Source organism: Sander vitreus, chromosome 17, assembly GCF_031162955.1.
Source record: "Sander vitreus isolate 19-12246 chromosome 17, sanVit1, whole genome shotgun sequence".
Taxonomy (NCBI): Eukaryota; Metazoa; Chordata; class Actinopteri; order Perciformes; family Percidae; genus Sander; species Sander vitreus.
The window spans coordinates 12,257,859-12,281,550 of record NC_135871.1 but is presented as its reverse complement, the minus strand read 5'-3'; the positions used below and the strand labels follow the sequence as shown (position 1 = coordinate 12,281,550).

The following is a 23,692-nucleotide window of genomic DNA, read 5'->3' as shown; positions in this document are numbered from 1 at the left end:
GGGTGTGTAGCAGTAAAACCCGATCATGGCACATTTTGAGAGTCATGGCATAAAAATGTAATATTTATCTTTACCTCTGCTTTACACCACTTAACCACAAAATAGACCAAGGCATGTTCCTAAATGCTTTTTAGACAAGCCTCATTTAAGCATGGGAATGTACACAAAGCTCCATGCACATTGCATGTGTTTTACTGAAGCCAACAGTTAGTAATCATGTCAGAAAGTGTTAGTTTTGTTAGTCCTCCGTGCATGAAAGAGTTTGAGGTGTGTACAGCAGCACCGGGGCAGCAAGTAGCAATCCCAGCATTCCAATGCCAGAGAGCTTTCCCTTACCAACGCCTCAGTTGTGCTGCTCTCGTTCCCCATGGCTCAGCCAGCTGCAGGGCCACAACTGCCAAACCAACAGCCTCTCCACATCAGCTGGCTGAAAGACACCGGCACAGAAGGACCATCAGCGTACTGTTGTAACTATTCCCTGAGAGACACAGAGTGAACAGGGGATCTGTGGTCCCTCAGTAGTCACAGTCTCCTGCTCCACAGGATTAAAGGTCTCTGGTATGAGGTTGAACTAGCAGGGAGGGAGAATGGTTAAGTGTGTGTGTGTGTGTGTGTGTGTGTGTGTGTGTGTGTGTGTGTGTGTGTGTGTGTGTGTGTGTTGTTTTAGAGATTAGGGACCTTGTGATGCAAGACCTCCCTCCTAGACCAAAGTGTAGGCTTTACCTCCACCGATGTGGGCTTAAAAGCAGGAACAGCATCCTCACAGAATCTTGTAATCATACAAGTTGATTCTAGAGATTACTTTAAAGGGACATTACTGTAGATAAATTCAACTCCTGCTGCAGTAAGTTACTGTGACCAGCAGGCCCCCTCTGACCTCAAACAAATGGCCTCCTAGAATAAACAACATCTTCACATGCAGTCTGTCGCTTTTGTGCTTGTGCGTGTGACGCGACTGAGTGTAGCATACTGACACAGTGACTGAGGCTCAGTAAGGTAATCCTCATGTGGTAAATAACAGATTGTGGTGTTTCTTGGCTTCCAGCAGTGTTCAGTCTGTTAACGAACACGAGGAAGAGTTCAGGCTATTAAAATTCATCCAGGAGCATCTCCATAATCCAGTTTGTCATTGTAAGGACAACAGCTTTGAAACATGGACTGATTTTAGATCAAATACAGGTAGAATCACTTTCATAACGCTATTAAATATTCTCTGGCAATCATCTTTCTTTCTCATTTCCGTGTTGTATGACTTGCAGCCATTGGCGATTTTAGATCCTTTTTAGAGGGTCTGATCTTAGAATCACCCCTGCTTGCAGCTGAGCAGTAAACAGTCGTGCTAACAGAAATGTTGTTTGTGCATTCCTCATATGACTGCAGGGACTGTACGGTAACTCTGCTATAGTCAGAATGCACTGACCTGAATATGCAAGACTTTATAAATAGAGATCTGCGTTGTCCACTGCTGTTAGACTTTATTCCAGTCTTGTGCAGAATTTGTCATGCACACTTCATTTCCAATCCGATGACACAAGGCTGTATATTCCAGTTATGAGTATGTGAATAATTATATTCCCTGTGATTATCCCATGGTGATATTTAATATCTGGATTTCCTCTCACATCTTAGTTGTCATTTATTCTGTTGTGTGGCAACTTTACTTCCATCCCTGTCTGCTTGCTATTTGTGTGAATGGGGTGTAATTTCAGCTCATTAAGCTGTGGACTTTAGCTGGCCGCAGTGTTTCAGGGCTTTTTGGCAGTACAGAGAGCACTAGGGCAAATAATATGATTAGACTCTTGCCAGGTCTCGTCTCACCTCATCTTGGCCTGTCAATCACTTAACATGAGCCATCGTTTAAGCTCTTGAGGTTTGGATGAGCAGCATGACACCTGCAGTATGACCCCTCCACTGGCAAAAGAAACCTAGCAGGAACACAACCACCAAACTAAACAGAATGCTGTATTTCTTTTTTTCCTTTTTCTTTTTTGAAACAATCCAACATAGTATTTCTCAGGTAATACCCGTGATATGATTCAGCAAGGTAAAAAGACAATGGTGACTATACTGATGAAGTTTTGGTTTAAACCATGTTCATCCACTTGGCAAAGGCAACTATAGTAAATACATTAAAATCATCATACATCGAACAAGATGATAATAAAAGCAAAACAAAGTCACACAAATTTCAATACAAGCTTTCACAATCCCCACCCTTTACCCTGTGTTCAATTTTCATATGTTGACCCTCCTCCGTCTGAAAGACCACCATAAAATGAACACATAATCCACAATCTGTACCAATGCTGCAACTCATGAACTACTCACCACTGCAAACAAGAGACTTTTCCACACAGTGTCAAGCTTTTGACAAACCCAAATCCAATTTGTCTTTACTGTCGGACTCAAGGCCAATGTTTGTTTCTGCCCTCTCCTTTGAGGAGCCCCGGTCTTTCTGTTGCTATTTTTGTATTGCACGCTGAGTGGGAGGAGAGGACAGAGGGTGGACAGTGACAGAAGAGGGGACAGGACCGAGGGGAGGAGACCGAACTGGAGCTGGGGAAGCCATGTCTGCTTAGGATGGTAGTGTGTGTGTGTGTGTGTGTGTGTGTGTGTGTGTGTGTGTGTGTGTGTGTGTGTGGGGGAGGGGGTCACCTGCTCTGAGGCCTGGCAGTCAGCTGGAGGGGACGCTAGTTCTAAGGCAACACTGTAAACAAACAGGCATGCTACATGGACAGGAGGATGAGGTGTCAGACCTCTTGGCTCTCTGACTGATCATGTAAAAGCCTACGGATGCTGTTATAATATTCATCCCACCTGTAGCTTTCCTTTAGATCTCTCCAAATCTTTAACATTTATTCATTTTCTTAATGAAGTATGGTGATGCTTTTCCAATGCCTCCCTGCTGTCCATTTGGCAGTGATTGACATGTACGGGCAGGAGTTAAGACCTGCTCTAACAAAACAACCAATGGCAAGAATAACAAAGCAACCATGAGAGCAGGAGCCAAATGTACATATTTGAACTACAGAGGGGTTTTAAATGTATTTTAGATGCTTTTTTATCTGCCATCATCAGCTGAGTGCCCAGTCTGTGGGCACAGCAGGCATATTATCATCCCTATAAATAACACTAATTTGATCAGCTCTCTTTCTGACAGACATCACAGCACACTTTAAACACACTTCTTCCTTTGCAGGTTTATCTCAACTGTCATTCAGTCTTTCGTCTAAATGAGTCTAACACATGCACACTTTATTTTACATTATTTTGTCATCTTCCTTTACTACAATCAGCATTCCCCTCTCAGCTCCTCCCTTCCTCGCCATCTCCACAGCTCCTTTTCCCTGCTGACGTCGCCCCTCCTCCAACACTAGAGTACACCTTCTCTCTCTGCCTGAGTAAGACTCAGCTCTTGACTAGTAAAACATAACGTCTCCCCTTCCACGCTCTCTCTGCTCAGTCACACAGCCATTGATGCTACACTGCAGACAGCCTCTGCTCAGCATCCTCCCTCTCCTCTGTTTACCTGTCTGTGTGAGATTCCGATGCAGCTCCCCATCTTGTATTCCATGTCCTCCTCTGGTGAAGTGACTCTGGCACTACACGGCTTGCAGAGCACCTTTCTGCAGAACTGCATTGTTATCAGTCAGACTGAGCATTGCCAGTGCAGGCAGATCTCTGCTGGAGCTAGAGTGAGCGTGTGCACGCCTCTGTGTCTGAATGAGTGTCCCAGTGACTAATAAACGCTCCGCACTGCATTGCCCGTGGTACGCCTGTGACATATATACTCAAGCCATTGCCATATTAAACCTACATTACATCATGTATCCAACCTAGTCTAATGAGTGTGAAAAATGGAGCTTCTGTTTCCAGCTTCATACTGTATGCAGCTTAGCCTTACATCACTGCACGGGTGTGACTGAAGCACTGCTTTGGAGGGGAAAAAATGCTCAGAGAGGGAGAAAGAGATGGGAGAGGAAGAGATGGGAGGCAGCATAAATAATGCCTGTCCCTTTAAGAGACCCAGGAGATGGCAAGGACGATGGTGGTTAATCATCATGAGAACACACACGATGATCTGAATCTGATCGGTGAAATTTAGTCAGTCAAAATGGAGCAGGAGGAAGAATTACAGCAAAAACCAAGTTCCACACTCTTTTGTTCCTTATGTATTTGTACAATGAGATGTGAAACATGGATCCTGACAAGATATTTTCCCAACGTACCTCAAGTTTAACCACCTACAGTGTTTTCTTGGAAATACAAATTACACAATGACTACATAAATAAAGGTATCATTTTTGAACATTGAACATTTGAACATTTCTTGCACAATGGCACTGCACCATCCACATATAGGAAGCCTGGACAGAAAGAGCTGATTGAGGGAAAAGTAGCATACAGTAGCTAGGGTAGTTTCGCTTCAGCAGGCAAAGACACACAACCAGGTCAGAGCTAGTTTTTGTTTATTTTTATTCTCAAATTAAACATATGTTTAAAGTGACCCATTGTCACCAGTTGCATTTGTCTTTTGACTCAACTAGGCCATGGGTCATGGACTTAATATGCATGCACATGACGTTTGTTCCCCGTCTTTCAGGGAACTGCACAGCACTTTTAAAATATTTGACCTTTTAACCCAGGTTTTACCAACCCACATATCAAACCAATCAAATTACAGCATTCCCTCATAATCCATATAAATAAATTACAACAGTAGCAGATTTCTATTCGATTTCTTTTATTATTTTAACTTCTAAAAACAGTAAAAAGTAAATATAAAAACAAAATGTGCAACTGAGTACTCAGGATCTCACAGTAACTATGCTATGTGTTTACAAGAGTGGTATATACTGGAATTTGGCATTTGAAAATTTCTAACAATTTGTTTTTATTATTTAGAAAAGTTTAAAAATAAAAAAAAAAACAGCACACCTAAAAACAATGTTGGGTTTCAGCTAGCAAAAAGTAGCAGGGTCCATCACTCATTCTGTGTGTTTGGAGGCTGAATCATTGTGTCTCTGATATCGAAGGCTTCTATGAGCTCCTGGAGAAAGAAAAACAGTTGGAACAATAAACCATGATCAAAGACACAAAACAAGATTAAAGATTCTAGATTAAAGCGTGATTTATGGTTCTGCGGAGGCTCCATGCATAGCTTTCGCCGTAGCCTACGTAAGTGGCCTGAAGTTTATACTCGTGCGTTAGTGTGTGCATCGATCTCTTTAAGAGAATAGCAGGGCCGGCATGTGTGTGTGTGCGTGTGCGTGGGGAGTGTGTGGTAGAGCGAGTGAGAGAGTGACAGAGATTAGTTTCGGAGCGAGTACCGACTCTAGAGGCATAGTGGGAGAAACAAAGTGTCTCCCCTGTGCTGTCTGACCACAATGGGAAATCTGTAGCAGGAAAAGTTAACCCTCTCCTTGATTTCATGTTGTTTATGGAGAAGGAGAACCAGGAAATGAGTAGGGGGAAATGCAACGCTACCAAGCAACGGCAAGCTACGTGCGCCGCTGCGACGTGTAGTTACATTTTTCGAGAGGTGCATGTCAGGCTATGGCGTGGGGTCCCTGTCTCCACGTACCTACGTACGTAGCCACGGCGTCGATTTAAAGCGATAGTGCGTAGTTTCTGTCGTCCCCATGACGAATTCTAAGTAATGACAAAACTGTCGGCGTGTCCACATGATACAAGCCTTCCGTGATTGCGCACCGCCCCCACCGCCTTCACGCAGTTGCAAGTAGCCAAGGAGGACACGGAGGATAAAAAAAAAACATGGGACTCTTCAGAAGCGGTCATTATCTTCTATCGAGTTTCTGCGTGGGAAAGTCACCGGACGCCACAATCTTCTGAACATAGCCATACTGAGAAATACAGAGAGAGCTATATGGAGCTGATAGTCTTAATTAGCTTTGTAGCAACGATCATTAATATCAAAAAGTTACGCACTGAAGCTTTAACGCAGAAGCATAAATCACGCTTCAGTCCTCTATGTTCCGGCCAGACTTGCTAACCTTCCATATTTTTGGGCTGATAGAGACAATGCACTGTTTACGGCTGTACGATCCTCCAGCATCCACCTCTCCCTCCTCTACGGGCGCTGAGACACAAAAACACACAACACTGGTAAAATAACTGACCTAAGACATTTTCTTTATTATTGTTAAGTCTGAATAATACAACAAAATGTTACATCTTCTCACCTATGCAAGGCAATTTGTCATTATCCAAATACATCCGTGCCAACCCATCCTAAAAACACAAATAACATTGTTTATACCTGTTAACAGTCACTAGAGGACAAGCAACAAACACACAACAGCAAAGGCAGCTCACCCTGATGAGAAAAGACATGTGGAAAATGTTCTCCACTGTCCGGGAAAATGAGGTAGGGTCGATGACAAACTCATAATACGATATCGGTGATGTCGCTGCAGTAGGAACACAGACACGTGAGCAAATAATAATTACACAATGGTGAAATAGGTAATGTCCGTGAGGTCGGCTTTAAACTCACGATCATCTTGGTAATAACTCTTCAGGTATCCCAGGATCCTTTCCACCTCTTTCTCCGTCGCTTCTTGATGGGAGTCTTCCATTTTCTTCAGCTGACGGACAACATTAACATGATGCAGTAATTATCTGGGACATCAAAACCCTCTCAGACAAGATACCTTTCGAAAGATAATCGATTTTTTCGTAGGGTGATGGGAGGCTGCTAACATTTATATTTAAGGCCGTAGGGCTGCACGATATTTTGTTTCATCGTCTACATCGCGATGTGCGCATGCGCGATAGTCACATTGCAAGACGTTGCGATGTTGGCGCTACAACTTCTTTGCTGCTTGATAAAAAAGTAAACTTTAACCGTTCTTTTACATGATTGTTACCGGCCGACCCTTCTCCTTTAAGACAGGTAGCCATGTGGGCAACGTGTGTATGTGATGTAACGTTAGTCCGATGGGGTTTGTTATGGGAAGTGAGGCTCTCCGTGTGTAGAAAAGTACCGTAAGTGGAGCGGACACAGTAATGCACATCCTTTCCATGGGTAGTGAAGCTACAGTAGTTGTTTTTTTATGTCCACTGCAAAGACAAACTAAATCACCTGATTAATGCAACATAATCACGACATCTCCTGGCCATTTTTCAACGCAGAAAGCTGCTACCAGCCAGGCTAAAGCTAACATAGTTAGCCTAAAGAAACAAGGCGTCTGTCCCAAGCCAACTAACATTACGGTTCGGAGCCGCGACACCAATCTACAACAGCAGTCTGTGTATGATATAACGTCATTTACACTGATTTAAGTGTTTTTGGATACACAGTTTGCTGCTAGTGCGTGACATGCAGGCTCTGCATGCACAGCAAACCACCAATCACAATCTATGTTGATCAATTTATCAAACAACCAAAGCAGGCCCTGCTAGTCGACCATAACCTGAAATTTAGAGGAAGCAACGTGCATTCATTATTAATATCATTCACTTTAGCCTGGATTGATAGTATTATATGAATACAATGGTGTCATGTCAGTTAATCAGTGTATTTCTACCTAAATTCCACATCCAAAATCTCTTCAGAAGAGTAGTCACAGCGCTTACTTGCTTTGGTGTTTGTAAAGCATTAAAGTTCAAAAAACAATGGTTCACATTAGAAAAGTTCCTTTTTCATTTTTATTTTCTATGTAGATGCACTCCCCTACAAAATCACCCCAGTAGTCGAGAATGATTTATTATTTCCAAATAGAGCTATTTATGTCATCTTGTAAAAATGACTTTTACTGACTGTTTAATGACTGTCTTTTTTCATATCGCAATATATATTGCAGGAAAAAAAAATATCGCAATGTCAGTTTTTTCCAATATCGTGCAGCCCTAATTGAGGGTATCATGGACTATTTATTATCTGACACATTACTCACACTCGTAACTTCACATGCATGTAGATAACTGAAGCCTTGGAAGTGGAAGTTTAGGTACCTGAGTAGGCATTATCCTTTTGGCTTCCTTGCTAGGTGCCTTCCGTTGCCGTTCTATCCTTTGCTTTGGAGGAGGCGGCTCTGCATGGAATGAACCCATCCTGATGAAAAACAAAATCACAGGAATGAAAAAGTCAGACACAGATCTGTAATAGTGCTGAGGGACAGTAAAATACAAAAAAACTAGGAAAAATATGATAATGAACCTATAAATAATTAATAAACCGCGGCCCGCCACGGTAAAATTTCTGCCGCCATGGTATCAGAAATAGGGCAGACGCACAACAGGGTTTCCACTATGTACACCACGCACCGCCGCTCCTTCAGCTGTTTATGAAAAGTCATAAAGTCGTAATTACACGACTCTGCAGAGCTGTCTGCTCTACTGAACTCAAGCGAACTGTCATCCGCTCTCTCTCTCTCTCCCCTTTAGGGTGAGCAACTGGAACAGTGACATGACGTCATCACTCGCAAAGTCATGGCAACCAAATACAACAGGGCGAGTACTACTTGTCACTCAATCTTAGGCAAAGTGATAAACAGCGACGAAAGCCGCGACATGAAATCCTCACTCACGCGGGTCCCGTGAAATATGACCACTACAGTTTATTGGAAAATAGCATTGTGGACACTGAATTTGATGAATTTACTGTTTATCAGACCCCAGATGAGACAAGAAGCTAACGTTAGCGAACGCTGCGGTAACTGTTCCTCTGCCTTTGACTCCCCACTGCAGGAGACGCTGTATTCCTCCGACACGCTGTATTAACGTTACTGTTTTAAAACTGTTTTCCAGGTTAGTGGGGGTGCATACCACTCAAAACCAACATGAAAAACGTAGCTAATAACGTTCACTCTGCGTTTTGTTTTGTTGTTAAACTGTGTGTAAAATGAGTGGTGACGTTAAATCACCCTACAGTACCGTCTATTTGCTGGATGGTTTCCAGGTAACGGTCGGTAGCTAACATTAGCAGATAAGCACGTACTTTTTGAGGTAAGTTCATAATTGTATTTTGAGGTTGTACCAGAATAGGTTTACATGGTTTAATTTTCAAAAAACACCATATTTGTGTTGTATTGCACATTGCTGCAGCTCCTCTTTTCACCCTGTGTGTTGAGCTCTCTGTTTTAGCTACAGAGTGAGGCATCTCACTTCTGTTCCACCTTTGTTGGGAGTCGCACATGCGCAATACCCAGGTAAGGACTACCAGCCAGTCAGTAGCAGAGTATGAGGGCGAACCACACTAGCAGCTAGGTGAGCATTATAACGTGTGTTACAAAGTGACGCACGTTCGTCTCTGAAGTAAAGGCTGGACTGGAGCAGTTTGTGAACAGTGTTTTCTGTTGGAGATGGTAAGTCCCTTTGGGGTGGACTTTGGGCTTTTTCACTTTGTAAACCTATTGCATGCACAAAAAAGATATATGACACAAGACAGAAGTTGAATACACCTGTGCTTTTCCTACTATGACATGTCAACATGTCTGCAGTGAAAAAGGTCTATGTGTACTCCCTCCTGTGATTTCTTATTGTGGAATTCGATTAACGACAACATGTTGTTTTGTCATCATAAGCGGTTGTTCCAATAAGCAGGCAAACGCCCTGGCACCGACGACAACATGACAACGATAACATGCCGAGGCACTCACATGTAATGGAACGAGGGTGCCGTCCTGAAACAGCACTCTGCTCTCCTGGCCACTCGGTGCCAAGCATCCTGGGGCAAGTAGCCATCAACTGCACCGCCGTTCTGCTGCTCGTCCTCATCGTCTTCTAGTCGGTTGAGACCCATGAAGGACAGCTGTCAGCGAGAAGAAGAGAGATCCCCACATGACCACTGCCATGTGTGCTGCCTTGGTACTTGCATTACAAACATATTCAGTTTTTCTACATTGTTGTTACAAGTTTATCCTGGTGCTTTTTATGTCCTAGTTATGCTTTTTTTCTCCTTCCTTTTGTTAAGTCTCTTTCTGTGTTCTACAGTAAAGCACTGTGCATCAACTGTGTTGTGTTAAAAGGTAAAGCTGCGAGTGTCCTGTCTTTGTCCAAAACAGGACAGGAAATTGGCATTTAAGTGAGTTTTGTATAACAGCAGCAGCTGTCCCTAGTTAGAGTTAAGAGGTGCATAACACTGACACAAGATCTAAGACTGCAAACCATCTGCGAATGTTGTTATAACAATATAGCTGAGGCCTGTACTATAAAGCAAGATTTGGCGTTAACAAGGTAACTTCAGGTTCAACCCAGGGTTTTGTGTATCACGACGGTGGATCAGTTGTCACCGGGTTCAATCACCGTGGTAACTTATGCTGAACACCTAACCTGGTCGGAAGCAGGTTATGTTGGAGATTAGAGATCAACCGGTGTAAAAGCACCGCCTACTGCCCAATCAATACTCAATTGATAACGGCGTCACCGTTCTTAGAAGATCAGGTGGAGCTCGGTGCACACACAGACAGAGAGAGAGAGAGAGAGAGAGAGAGAGAGAGAGAGAGAGATGCGCTCAGAAAAGTTAAAACGTTTAGAGACCGACAACCCCGTTAACATTCCCTGATGGGTATCTTTATGAAATATACAGATTTTCAGCGGAGGGAATTACATATCTTTGTCAGCTTCCTGAGCCGTGTGTTGCCAATGCGACGCATCGGTTTGAATTATGTTTTCATATTTTTTTATTTGCTCTCCCGATGGCTTACCACTGCCAGGGTTGCAACTGAAATAATAGGCTACAGGAACGAAAGTTTATGGAAAGCACAAGTGTAATTACGGTCAGATTTTTGACAGCTTTCCTTTTTCGTTTTAGGAAGCAGTGACTGTATTGCGTTTTGCCTGTAAAACCGTGTCTGTGTTCTTCATATTTCTGTAGTATTATCGTTTGCTCTTCTTAAGTAAAATATGCGGCTCTGGTAGATGTTTGTGATTGGTCATGTAGAGCAAACACCGCCTCTTTTATGTGAACGCGCGCGTCACTGGATTGGGAAACCCTGGGTTGATTGAACTAGTTGTTAACCACCGTCGTGACACAGCTTATGCGGGACTGCGGTGGTTAGGTTAGGTGAAGCCGGGTAACTGAAATAAATCCAGGACATGTTGATCTTGATTCGTAGTACAGGCCTCTGGTGCATTAAATTTAGGTTGCACAGTTCAATATATTGATTTGACTGCTCTTTATTGACGTATCAGACTAATACAGGAGAAAAACCCTTCTGCCCAGTTTTAAATGAAATCATGACATGACAGCAAGTGTGATGCGCTTTTAAACCAAAGGAAGGGACATATTGTAACTGAAGTGTGAAATGCTGTAAAAAAGGAAAGTGGGCCATTTATTGGTTTACTTCATAAACCACTTCATACAAGGAACAGCACACTCGGCCACCTCACACACATTTTATGTATGCAGTTATGATGTGTATAAACAATAAACTCACTCACAAGATGCTCAGAAAAAGCAGTGGGATCGAAAGTAGTGCCCTCAGTGAACAGCTGGCTGGCTTTCTCATTTCCCAGGTCTGTGGCGACAACAAGGAGGTGGGCATCCAGAGCTGCTTCTCTCGGCTGCCGGACTGCCAGGGAACACAGTGAAAGCAAACTGACCAAAATATGTGGGGCTGCGTGAAGTCTATGATATGTGATTAAGGTATGACTTGTTACTCTGGATACTACAAATATACCATTCCACTGTATGTAAATGAGAAATTTAAAACAGGCAATTTAGAGTCACAAATTAACTAGTCTCGCTTTGCCAGACCATCGTCCACACGCTGCAGAGGAGGGTCTGGCTAGTCCACACAGGCGAAGCACTGCAACTTCTGCTACTTGGGCGGAGTGATTTGCTCGCAGCACCTGAGAAGCCCCGTGGTGAGGAGCAGAGAGTAACAACGGTGATTTTCAGGTGTTGCGCTAATCACTCTGCCCAAGTAGCAGCGCTTCGCCTTCCGAGAATATAGTTCCCAGTTTGTATACGGTTAGAAGATTGCTGTGTCTCATGTGACCTTGTTATTTGTACATACATATACACTATACAAATCACAACATGTAAATAGGAAAATGTTGGCGTTCTTTTGTCACTTATTGGGAGCAGTAGGCTAGTTGGAGCCGGTTACCTCCAGGATCTGTGCTAAGCTAGGCTAGCGGTGAGTGCGTCAGACAGAGTTACGACACGCACGGAGATGAGAAGGGTATGTATGGACTTATCTAACTCTGGGGGATACGGTGAATAAGCTAAAGTCCCAATAAGTTGGCGTGTTCCTTTAAACCAATCACAATCGTCTCACGGAGCCGCTGCAAAATAGCTTTGGGAAGGAACTTGTTTTGGTGTAACGTGTACGTTCAAAAGTTGGTTTAGTCGTGCGAGAGAAAACTCAGATTGGACAGATAGTCTAGCTAGCTGTCTGGATTTTAAAAGAGTTTAAAATTCCAACACAAAGAAAGTGGAAGGAAACGGACATTGGTGAAAAGACATGCATCTGGGGCACCGGAGCAATCCCGGAAGTGGAACATTGTGGATATAGACCCACAAAATTAACCTAACCTGCATGTGTTTGGACTATGGGATGAAACCAGAAACCCGAAACACAATCAGGCACTGGGAGAACATGCAACTTTGGATGCATATTTTTTTTAATGCAGACGCTAGTATTAAGATTTTGCTCTGCTTAAGAAAATGTATTTATTGTGTAATGCAACACTGTGGCTCCACACTTTCAGTTTGTGTCTGTGTGTCACATGTCTGTGGTTGTATCTCACACTTACCATCTTTAAAAAGTTTGACTGCCTCTTGTAAAACTTCTGTGAGCTTGTTGTTGGAGGGACTCAGCATATCTTCCCTATTCTCTAGAAGAAAAAAACACAAGGAAATACATCAAAGACGTGTCAACAACAACAAACAACAACAACGTCGGCTGACACCCCAACCTGCCTGTCCGTCTTACTTACGCGTCACTGTATTGATGAGGTCCCTGTACTTGCTCCGTATTTCTCTCCTGAGTCCCGGGTCATTGTCCTCGTCTTGCAGGTCAGGTGGGCCGATGGCCAAGCCACCGTCGTCCCCGTCACCTTGCTGTTGGGATCCTTTCCTTCGGCCAGCAGAACCATTCTGCCGGGGAGATTCCTCATCAGCACCGCCTCTGGTCCTCTTCATGTTTGACGTTAACGTTTGTCAGTCTGTGAAAGAGCTGTGTGTGTGTTGTGAGAGGGAAACACGACCAAATAAACGGAGTATGTTTCTGTTTTGGAATGCTATAGCCAATGAACTATCTTCTGAAAACAATTCTTGAAAAAAAAAAAAAAAAAAGACTATGAAGGCAATCTGATTCTGGATACGTTATCCTTATTCTGCGACGTGTAAACCAAACATAGCTGGTTTGGTGAAAGTTTAGCCAAAGACGTAAGGAAAAACAAGATAGAAATCCAATACTCTAGCTCACTTACAAGGTAGGTGGATCCGCGGCGCAAAATGTTTCAAGTGTCAGATTAAATAAAAAGTAGATTAACACAACGTGATTAATATAATGCATTCGAATTACCGGTGTCGTACCGCAGACGTGCTAAATGGGAACTAACCATAGTTTAGCTACTGCAAAACGATATAACTACTTAACACTGGCGTTACATTATATTTCTCAACGAAGCACAGCCTTGGTGTTACTGCAAATTGCATAGTAACGTTAGCTAGGTGGTAAACAACAACATACCAAAGCAGCTAAAATATACTTAAAAACCCAAACTCTGTTCGGCCATCAGTCAAACCAGAAGCAAACGTCTGCAGAACAGTGTTATGCCGAGTTTTGCCTGCCTGCCGAGAAATTCATCCGCACGGGAAAACTAGTGCATTTTAAAGCTAAATAGTTTAAAAACGATATAATCTTCTTTGTCAGCTTTAAATTCATTCAATTAATTCTTGTTTTATTAGACTCAGTAGTAACATTTCTCTGCTACCCGGGAGTTTGCATGCCTCGGCAGGCATGCAAAGCTCAGCACAACACCGGCGGCTAACGCAAACACGGAAGCACGGAGTAGTTCACAATCTCGTTTCAGTTGGTTGTGGTGGTTTAAATTCATCTTTGGTCTGAACAAACGTTAGCCGATGTTAGCTAGCTAGTAAAAACAGTTGTATTAGCATTAGCAACGTAGCTGAACGTTTAGACCTAGCTATCTCTCCTGTCTTAGCAAAGGTCACACTAAAAGTAAACTCAAAGCATGCTCTGGTTATTGTTAAACTAACGTTAGATTTATTCATTATTCTTGAGATAACATTAACATACCTGTGTAGCAAGAAGGCGCGTCAGGAGCAGTTCAGAAATGTTGACGATGATGAAGTTAGTTTCGTATTAACGTTACTTTCTTATCTGGGAGAAATGGAAACTCAAATAGAAACTCGCAAATGGAATATTCTATGCCTACTATAATATTAATAATGCAATTTTTTTTTTTTTTTTTAAAGTTACTTCTGCCTAATAAAAATACATAAAACAAAGAACATGCTTACGTCGATCATAATTATTATTATCTAATATAGAGATGGTCCAATACCATTTTTTGCTTACCGATACCGATTCTGATACCTGAATTTGCGTACCGGCCGATACCGAGTACTGATCCGATACCAGTGTGTCATATATTTTATTATGTTTTAACAACTGTATACTACTATCCCTGTATGGATGTGAAATTATTTCTATCTTTGTTCTCAGGTTAAACTCTTTGTGAAACATGAACAAACACAAACAATGAATGCCACAGAACTTTCTTTTATTATCCAGTTTGACAGTCAGTTATAACGGAAAAAGAACATAAATAAAATACTTTAACGTAGATTTTCTTTAGGGCTTTATTACGTGGCATCGGATCGGTGCATAAACTCCAGTACTTCCCGATACCGATACCAGCGTTTTAGGCAGTATCGGAGCAATCTCTAATATAATCCAACTAATAAGGCAGGAATCTCTGAGTCTGTCCAGCTAGCTAGCTGTCTTGCAAATGTCGTGACTGAAAACATGAAAGGTGTCACAGCTGTGTCAACCCCCATGCGCAAAGTAATAATAACAAAGAGGTCACTGTCTGCAGGCTGTATAAACATCTTCTTAAAATACACGTAATAGGTCCTAGTTAGTGCTTCAAAATAAAAACAAAAACAAATGTGGGGCAGACATAGCCTACCAGAGCTAAGTAATTGATTTTGATTGGCAGGCTGCCATACAGAACTGTCTATATCCTTACAATCGAATTTGCAGCTCTACTGTGGGCTAACATCCTTTCAATCATGCAAGCTTGTCGAGGTTTCAACATGGATGTATTAAGAGAATCAAATGTTCTCTCAATGTCTTGTTTATAAACGTCTGACGAATACGGAACTAACTTCAACAGCACCAGCCGTTAGGCTTTAGGGCGGCAGTCAAACAGACAGTCAAAAGACGTCAGCAGCGAGATTCATCCTTGGGTTACTCACCGGCAGATGGCGCGCTAAATAAGTAATAAGTAATTAAGTGTCTGGCGCTCGTTATTTTAACTTCATTGTTTTGTTGTCGGGGTAACCAGAAGCGTCTGGTTCTCATCCATGGTCTGGTCAAAGAATTTCTAATAGACCGGCTCTGGTCTGGTCCTGGGTCTTGGGTCGAACCAGTTTAACCTAGTATAGAGGATCTTTGTTACAGTCTGTTGACCAACACGACTTTATTTAAACGGCAAATTTTAGGTTACTGTTTTTGTTTTTCGAGATTTTGAAATTTTTATTTATTAAAACAAGTTAAAATGTGTACTTAAAAGTACAACGTTTCACGTGTTAGCCTATTGAATTGAGAACAGTTTAATTTAAAATAAAAAACTAACCCCATTAAAGTTAATTGATAGGCTATAAAAAAAACATTAGCCTATAAAAGTTGCTTAACTTTTTCCTGTTTGTCATTAGCTATGCCTATTCATTTGTATACACCTGTCATAGGCTACCCATGGATTCATACCCAGCCCTATGTTATTTTTTTTTTACTCAAATACGACATTGTAAGTGTTTCTAGTGGCAATGTGATTTCGACTAACATAGGCTACTTAAATGTTAGCTAATTAAGTCATTTGGCTGCAAGAAAAAAAGATCGAATCTAATACTTTACGTGTTCTTACAACGCTGTGTTTAAATGGTGCGTATGTTTAAATGGCGAGGGGAAACATTTCAAGCCTCTCTGTCTGTCAGTTACAGCTGAGCAGCTAATCCCTCCATGACCTATCCGTGCTGGGAAGCTGAACGAATAGCCTACGGTTCTCTTAATACATCCATGGGATGAGCACGGAAACAGAAACAGCAATTTTGAGCACCTGAAGTTAGCATTCATCCAGGTAGGCTAATTTAACTGTCGTTGTATTATGGGGGAGCCGAGGTCCACGTCTCCTGCGCCTCGTTTGGACCTGACCAACTTGAACTCGGCCGAAGCAAAGAGGAGTCGGTATGTTTTAACGAGTCCCCGCTCACTGGAGTCCTGTACACGACTCGGTGTCAAACCCGTTGCACTTCTGATTAAATCGCTAAACGAGTTGATTGCTGAGCAGCAAGACGTGCCCTTTGAGGCGATGAGAGCCATGCATGAATCCTACGAAAAGGAGAGAATGAAGCTTTTACAAATGTGCCGAGAAGAGAGGGAGAGGATTATCCGCGCGGCTGGGGACAGGTGGCCAGGCAGTAATAAAGTGTCAGGGCCTGACACCAAACTGAAAGGAACACTCCAGGGACAGACATCCAACGGAGTCCATCCCGTATGCAGATCTGTGCTTTAAAGGGAAATCTGCAAGCAGGTCCTCCTGTTCTCACAGAGACCCAGAGCAGAGCACAGTCTGCAGCTTCAGTCTGGGAGACCTCAGACACACCCCAGCTACTGAGATGAAACTGGAGAGGCTCACCAATGACATTAAAAGGGAGATGTGTGTGACAGTACCAGAGAGAGACCGCAAGATAGCAGCTCTCATGTTGGTGAAGCACCAGGAGGAGCAGGCTTCCCTGAAGCTCTGTCAGCAGGAGGAAAAGGAGCGGCAGGAGGCCCGCAGGCAGGAGGAGGCCCAGAGGGCTCAGGCAGAGAAAACGAGGAGGAAGAAGCTGATGCAGAGTATGCAACGCTGGCACGAGGAGCTGGAGGAGCGCCGGAGGCTGAGGGAGCGTCGGGAGACGGAGAAAGCGGGACAACATGAGCTGGAGGTGCTTCTGCAAGAAGACCGCTGGAGGAGGATGAAAGAGGAGGTGGAGGGACAACGCAGAGAAAAGATAGAGGCTGCACAGAAAGACGCTTGGGATCGCAAACGCTACCAGGAGAAGCTGCTGAGGGAGAAGGAGGAGATGGAGGAAAGAGAGCGAGAGAGGGAGAGACAGGTAGCAGCGGAGAAGGAGCAGAAGGCCAGGAGGAGCAAAGGGTGGCAGGAGAAAAAGGAGAGGAAGAGGCTGCAGGAGGAAAATAGTAGAGAGCTTCTACGACACATCCTGCTGAAACGCCAGGTAGAGCAACAGGTGGAGGAAGAGGGGGAACAGATGAGGAGCAAGCTGGAGAAGAAGCTGCAACACTTGTGCGAGAAACGTGCGCAGGCCGTAGAGGCCCGGCTGAGGGAGCAGAAGGAGCGGGCAGCCCACGAGGACGAGCAGATTCAGAGAGCGCAGCAGAGGGCCAAGCTGCAGAGCTTCCAGCAGCTCACACACAAAAAAATCCTGGTCCAGCTGAGCCAGCGGCGCATGGAGAGAGCCGCCCTGCACGCCTCGGCCCAGCAGAGGAACAGAGCTCAGCAGACACATCGACACAACGAACACAGGCAGCTGTGCCACCAGAGGCTGAGAGAGAGGATACAGAGAGAGGAGGAGGCGATGAGGAGGGTCAGAGAGAGCTGCATCTTCATGAAGGATTGGAGGAGGGAGAGGCTGCGGAGACAGCGGGAGCAAATACAGGAGGACGCGCACAGGCTGGCCCGGGCCTCCTTTCACATGAGGGAGAGAGTGAGACAGCAGACACACAGTCGGACCTTTGATCAGATGGCTCTGGAGGCTCAGCTGACTGCCTCCATGAGCCGCATCAAACTATGAAAGAAATGGTGAACTCTAGGGCTGGGTATTGTTCAAACAACTTGATACCGGTTCCTGAACGAGACTTTTTTGGACACCAATTTTATGAAATCCATCTTAACAAAAAGAAATGACAACATTACGGCACAAATCTTTTTTATTTATTTTTCAGCCTCTACTACGTGAGCCCTGTCTCTGTGCGTAATGTAGAGTTTTTCCTGCATACCTCTACAACATGTAACATTAGACAGCCAATCACAAGCATTATTAGATCTTGGTAGAAGAAAGCTGCATGCTTATTGGCTCACTGACACTGATGAGATTTACTCCTTATGTATTGAAATTTGGTATTGAATGACGAGGCGTTTTTCGATACTAAGGAGGCAATTTGGTCGGTGTCTAAAAAGAATCAGCTTCGGTACCCAGCCCTAGATAACTCCCATCCTGACTCCAGAAAGACATCAGCACCTCCTCTCATAGGCTTGACTACAGTTAAGGCATTCATTGACGCACTCACCCAGGGGTACTTAGACTAGGAGCTGCAGAAAAAAAGAAAGGAAAAAAAAAATCCTATCTGCAATCTAGAAATGTAGTGACGACGTCTCACCATATTGCCATGTCTCACTAGAAACATTTTTGCAATGTTTTCTATGTATAAAATAGGGCAGATTAAGCACAACTTTGAATTCAATTACAATATTAAAGCAGAACCATAGTTCCTGGACTCAAGTAGTATGACATTTGTGAATGTTGAGAATAGAAACATAACAGCTGTCACTGCTCCGGCACCTGATTTCAAATGTCCCTTCTGTTCTGGACCATAAGAAATGGAGTGTTTATAACTTCTTAGTATTTAAATGTTTTATAACATTTTAATAAATAAATCATACTTTACAGTGTAAAATGCCTTAATTACATTTTTTCCCCCATATCTGTATTCAACAATGGCATTGTTGTCTAGTTTGCAGTCGAATAAGCCATCATAACACGAGCAGACATGTTTTTATTTCACATAGACTTCTGCATACAGTATATGCTAAATAAGGAACTGAAAGAGAGATAACCCTAAATCTTAAAGTTAACTCTTAAAACATCTGAGATTGGAAGTACCCACTTTATAACCCCAGTTACGTACAATACCACCTGTTTCTGTGACTTGCCTATTATTCAACTGACGTAAAGGGCTGCTGGACGTCCTACATACGGTGGCTGATGTTCCACCTCACATCTAAGAGGGTTTCAATCAATCCATTTTTATTTGTCACATGAAATCGTCCGAGGTACAATTCCAGTGAAATCTAATCCTATCAGCTCCTTCTTAACTTTTGCACGATTCATAACAGAATGTGTGGAGAGGGGGCAGGGGGGCAGTTTGGCAGATGTACTGATAAAAACTCTCCTATTTTATTGCACATTGATAAACTGAAAATGAAAACCTGGTTCTGTTTTTGAGCTCCTGACTATACAAACAATGCATCCTAGCTCTCTTACAGTATCGGATTATTTGGTTGTTCCTGTAAATCTACTCAGTTACTGGGATTTTACCACTGAACATGTCATGTCCTCAACTTTTTAGTTTATTTGTCAGACAATGAAAGGGCATTGAGAAGGTGTATTGAATACAAACTTGGCAACAAATGGCGCTCTTCTTCATTCCTGGAATGGAAACTAGTCCACTAGCCATCAGATTCTTTATAGACACTGGAGAGCTCTTTTGATGCATAAACAATAGCTGGACTCAAAAGCAAGCTTCACTAAGACTTAACACAGCAAGGTAAAACTCTCTTTCAAGGCACATTTTGGCCATTCAGTCATTGTGCCATAAAGGTAGTGAACACTACATTATATGAGACAGACGTTTCTTTCTCAGTCATCATGCAGCCCGAGAGCCAGCACCATCGGGAGCCCGACCCCGAGGATCAGAGTGAGGCTCTCCAGGAGCCCCAGGTGGCGCTGATGGTGGGCCTCGGCTCCAGTGTGCGGCTGGAGGTCCGAGGGAGTTTGGCCCGTCCTGCTGCTGACCTCAGGAAGAACGTGCACTGTGGCCACGTAGAGGAAAGTCCCAGCTGAGAAGAGCATTCCCACACCTGTCGCACTGAGCTGGTTCTGAGATGAACTGCCAGACTGCAGACACAAACACATCAAATCAAATCATACCGAACCACTAGCTGAAACTGTATAATAAGCCACAAGATGGCTGATGTGTGCTTTCTTACAGCATGTAATATGAAGTAAGTGGGGATGGCAAGTACAGGTGCTGCAGCTGAAAAGGCCAGTAAATGCCCCTGAATGTACTTCTTTTCAAGGCCTGCATGCATCAGAAAGGAGACCAGACCAAAAGCTGCAGGTGCCTGAGAGATAAGTAAGATGGTCAGGTCTTATCATTTCTATTACAACTTGTTTGTGATTGGTACTACTGTATATTTCACTGAAATGCTCTGTCAGGGAATCTTACCTTGTGTAGGATCACAGCTAAAAATACTATCACTTGCACTGTCACTTGTCCCGTGGCTACAGCTGCTCCCACAGCGAATCCATCAGCTTTAAGCAAACAAAAGTCTTATTAATGGTCACAAATATTGACTTCTTCAGTTGTTCATTTTCTCTACAACATTAGATCAAACTAATGGATGAGTCTGGTTTTATACGTCTGTTTTTGCTGCGCTACATGCCAATTTTCCCACATTGGACAATAAAGTTGAAGCTTAAGCCTCCAGGACTCCCTATAGACTCAGAAAAAACGAGGTCATCTAAAACATAAAAGACTCAAACAGTGAAGGAATCACATGCTGAGTCACATGAGGAAATGAAAAACTCCAGTGCTGTGTGGCCTGGAACTCTGAGACATCTTGTGCCTCCTTCGGCAAACACAAGTCAATAGATACAGTACATGAAATGCTACATCAATACCTGCAGCATGAATAACCAGCCCCAAAGTGGCTGTGATGCCGACACTGTTAGGCAAACGAGTTGTTCGGCCTGAAATGAGACATTTACACATGTGGTGATAAATAAAAAGCTGTGTGTAGATTTCACATGAATGAAAATGAAAATGCCAACTTGCCACGCATGGAAAAGTAACTTCCAATCTGATCCACTACAAACATGAAGGTGAACCCGAAAGTTAAAGCCACCCCAATAAAGAACCGAGGTGGAGGGCCTCTCTCTGTGGAAGTTGCATTTCTATTGTTTTCACTGGCATTCAGACTGGATGGCACATCAGAGAATGAGGATGCTGCAGAGAGAAGATGAAGGACGGGAAGAGCTTTTGATCAAATCCACATAAAAGACGAAGCAGAGCAGCAATTAGCCTGCTCTCATCCCCATGCGCTTCATCACTCATCTCAAAGGGTTACAATCAAACACAGGTGTACATTCAGTGCGTGAGGATGGCGTGGATTAGGTGTGATCAGTTGGCAACTAGGCGTCTGCTCACCTCTCCATGACTCTTCCAGTAAGCCCACTCCTTCTGGGATGGTGATGGCCAGTGCTGTCCCACACAGGAGTCCTGCTCCCAGGATGGAGACAAACTGCAGGCTTTTCTGGGAATCAACACATGGTTCACAGCTGATCAGTAGGATGCTTCCCCACAGTGATGTATTTGACAGACATAACGAGCGATTTCTCAGATTTCCATAATAATAAGCAATTGCTGCTCATTCATAAGAGCTCCTTAAACAACATTATCTACGGTGTAAGTCATTGTAATGCAGCCGAAGGTATGCAGCCTGGCACACATAAAGAATAAACACTGCAGAATAAAATAAAGTTTGATTCAAACAATTGCGGCATCGTGACTAAATATTGAATGTTTGGAAAAGATGCTGGCTGAAGATTTGCAATCAGACACTTACCTCAGAGAGTCTGAACAACAGTGGAATGAATCCAAGTGCAAAACAACCTACAAACATCGCAACCGATATAAAAGTGACAGTCAACCCCCCGTCCATGACGACTTCTTCTTCACATTAGTGACTCAGTTGGCCGATATGCTACACTGAAAGCTGACAGATGGGTTCTCATGGTGTCGATGGATTTCATTGTTTTTGCATAATAAAAAGCATACGTGTTGCCTCTCCACGTCGTACCTCGGTCTCCCATTACACCACAGCAGCTCTTCCCTCTCAAGCAGCACCCAGTGTCGGACACTGAGAACTGCAACCCCCCGTCCCCATCAACAACACCTGTCCTCCAGTCATCTACCTCGATTCTTCAAAATATGGCCTTCAGGCATCCAACCTACAATTTAGTTGTCAGTGGTTCCCAACCTCGGGGTCGACATCCCCAGAAGGAATAGCTAGATAAATCCGAGGGGTCCTAAGATCGCAAACAACTAGAAAAAAAACATAGTTCTGCTACATTTTTAACATTACATTATTATTATTATTATTTTTACCTTTATAGCGAATTATTAGATGCTTTTACCTCTTTAGGTCTCTAAAAATACAATACAGAAAACAATCTATGGTTAAATTTATACCATTCATTCACCAATTCATGTGTTCACACTGGAGAAGTGACCAAATAGACAGATAGATGGCATGTATAAATATGGTCAATTATTGAGTGTGCCCTTTAGACACTGGTGACACACACACACACACACACACACACACACACACACACACATTTTAACCATTTATTTATGTCCACATGAAGAAAATCTTAGTACATCCATGGGACACACATATTACAGATGCATACAATACATACGCAAACTCGTGGACCAGTGGCATGCAGCAGGTCTTCACAATATCACTTAATAAGCACAATACTCAGTTCTTAAGGGTATAAATAGCAACGTCTCCGCCATTTGTGGCGGTTACAAATAATAGCAGATATGGCACAGTACTTTGCAAGTTGTTTAGCCCTCTTTGTGGCCATCCCAAGTTGTTGCAGCCCTCTTACTACCAATCTGTGTGTGTTAGGCTACAAAATATGAAAACGAGTAGTCTGCGCGCGCGCGCGCACACACACACACACACACGTTTTTTTTCTTTGTGAGGTTTGATTGGCAGTGACACTTGAAAGTCGCAGTTTGATATAAATCAAATGATGTTTCATTCTACTGTTTCAGTATGAAATTGCTTTAAGAAGTCACAAGCCAAAAAGTGAGTCTTTTTAACTTTTGCTGAACAGCAGTCACTGTGGCCACATTAGTAATTATAACGTCTTTGTTAACATTGAGTTATAAAGCAAACTGAGTAATGTCGGTTGTACAGCAACATCTATCAAAAATTGCTAACGTTATCAATCATAAGCTACTGGCCATAGTAAGTATGGCTGTAGCTACAAAATCCCTGAGTGGAGTGAATTGAACAGTAGTATGTGATATTCTTTGCGACAGCATTTCTTTGCTTTAAGTGACTATACCACGGGAAAGTTAAAAAGAAACTCTTATTGTCAACAAACTTGATTAAATACAGATTTATTGTTCAAAGAAATGGGGAAGGGGGGGTGATCGGGGTAGCACAGATATACACAGTATACATCTGTTTGTACAGACGGCCCTTTGGAAAGAATAACAACATGAGACGGTCAAATGCTGAGATCTGCTATTGTTACTCTTCCTATCTAGAAAAATGTAAAACTATAAAAGGCAAAGCACACAAAAACACATTCTAATTGTGCACAGTTCTGAGACGCAGAGACATTTTACTACCCCATTCTGAGTACATTGCAAAAACAAGC

The 23,692-nt window shown here is 43.1% G+C and overlaps 3 protein-coding genes across 5 annotated transcripts; 1 reads left to right on the top strand and 2 right to left on the bottom strand.

Moving 5' to 3' along the window:
- Positions 1-4,727: 4,727 nt before the first annotated feature.
- Positions 4,728-14,322, bottom strand: nsmce4a (NSE4A component of SMC5/6 complex). 3 transcript variants are annotated; one of them, XM_078272512.1, is made up of 11 exons: positions 14,238-14,322; positions 12,910-13,148; positions 12,727-12,807; positions 11,407-11,537; positions 9,624-9,775; positions 7,978-8,077; positions 6,518-6,608; positions 6,337-6,431; positions 6,204-6,252; positions 6,015-6,100; positions 4,728-5,050 (listed from the first exon to the last, which is right to left on the bottom strand). In XM_078272512.1, the coding sequence occupies exons 2-11, from the start codon at positions 13,112-13,114 to the stop codon at positions 4,985-4,987; spliced, it is 1,056 nt and encodes a 351-aa protein (XP_078128638.1). In that variant the 5' UTR covers positions 13,115-13,148; positions 14,238-14,322; the 3' UTR covers positions 4,728-4,984. The 3 variants fall into 3 exon arrangements, with proteins under 3 accessions (XP_078128638.1, XP_078128640.1, XP_078128639.1); XM_078272514.1 differs by lacking the exon at positions 14,238-14,322 and adding an exon at positions 13,405-13,964; XM_078272513.1 differs by lacking the exon at positions 14,238-14,322 and having other exon boundaries at positions 12,910-13,374.
- A 1,943-nt stretch (positions 14,323-16,265) lies between these two features.
- Positions 16,266-18,228, top strand: LOC144532025 (coiled-coil domain-containing protein 185). The gene is given in 2 exon segments (XM_078272509.1): positions 16,266-16,676; positions 16,678-18,228. Coding segments are annotated over 2 exon segments (1,692 nt in total). The 5' UTR covers positions 16,266-16,329; the 3' UTR covers positions 18,023-18,228.
- A 258-nt stretch (positions 18,229-18,486) lies between these two features.
- Positions 18,487-22,124, bottom strand: LOC144532029 (zinc transporter ZIP9). The gene is made up of 7 exons (XM_078272515.1): positions 21,856-22,124; positions 21,438-21,543; positions 21,066-21,236; positions 20,912-20,980; positions 20,457-20,542; positions 20,218-20,352; positions 18,487-20,125 (listed from the first exon to the last, which is right to left on the bottom strand). The coding sequence occupies exons 1-7, from the start codon at positions 21,949-21,951 to the stop codon at positions 19,868-19,870; spliced, it is 921 nt and encodes a 306-aa protein (XP_078128641.1). The 5' UTR covers positions 21,952-22,124; the 3' UTR covers positions 18,487-19,867.
- Between the last annotated feature and the right edge of the window lie 1,568 nt (positions 22,125-23,692).

Excerpts from the sequence above, each read along its gene's own strand:
- nsmce4a (XM_078272512.1), bottom strand. The coding sequence starts at position 13,114 with ATGAAGAGGACCAGAGGCGGTGCTGATGAGGAATCTCCCCGGCAGAAT. Across the intron at positions 12,808-12,909 it reads CCTCATCAATACAGTGACGC|AGAATAGGGAAGATATGCTG; the intron begins GTAAGTAAGACG and ends TTTTTCTTCTAG. Across the intron at positions 6,253-6,336 it reads ACATGTCTTTTCTCATCAGG|GATGGGTTGGCACGGATGTA; the intron begins GTGAGCTGCCTT and ends TTGTGTTTTTAG.
- LOC144532029 (XM_078272515.1), bottom strand. The coding sequence starts at position 21,951 with ATGGACGGGGGGTTGACTGTCACTTTTATATCGGTTGCGATGTTTGTA. Across the intron at positions 21,544-21,855 it reads TGTTGTTCAGACTCTCTGAG|AAAAGCCTGCAGTTTGTCTC; the intron begins GTAAGTGTCTGA and ends GTTGATTCCCAG. Across the intron at positions 20,543-20,911 it reads GCTGGTTATTCATGCTGCAG|CTGATGGATTCGCTGTGGGA; the intron begins GTATTGATGTAG and ends GTTTGCTTAAAG.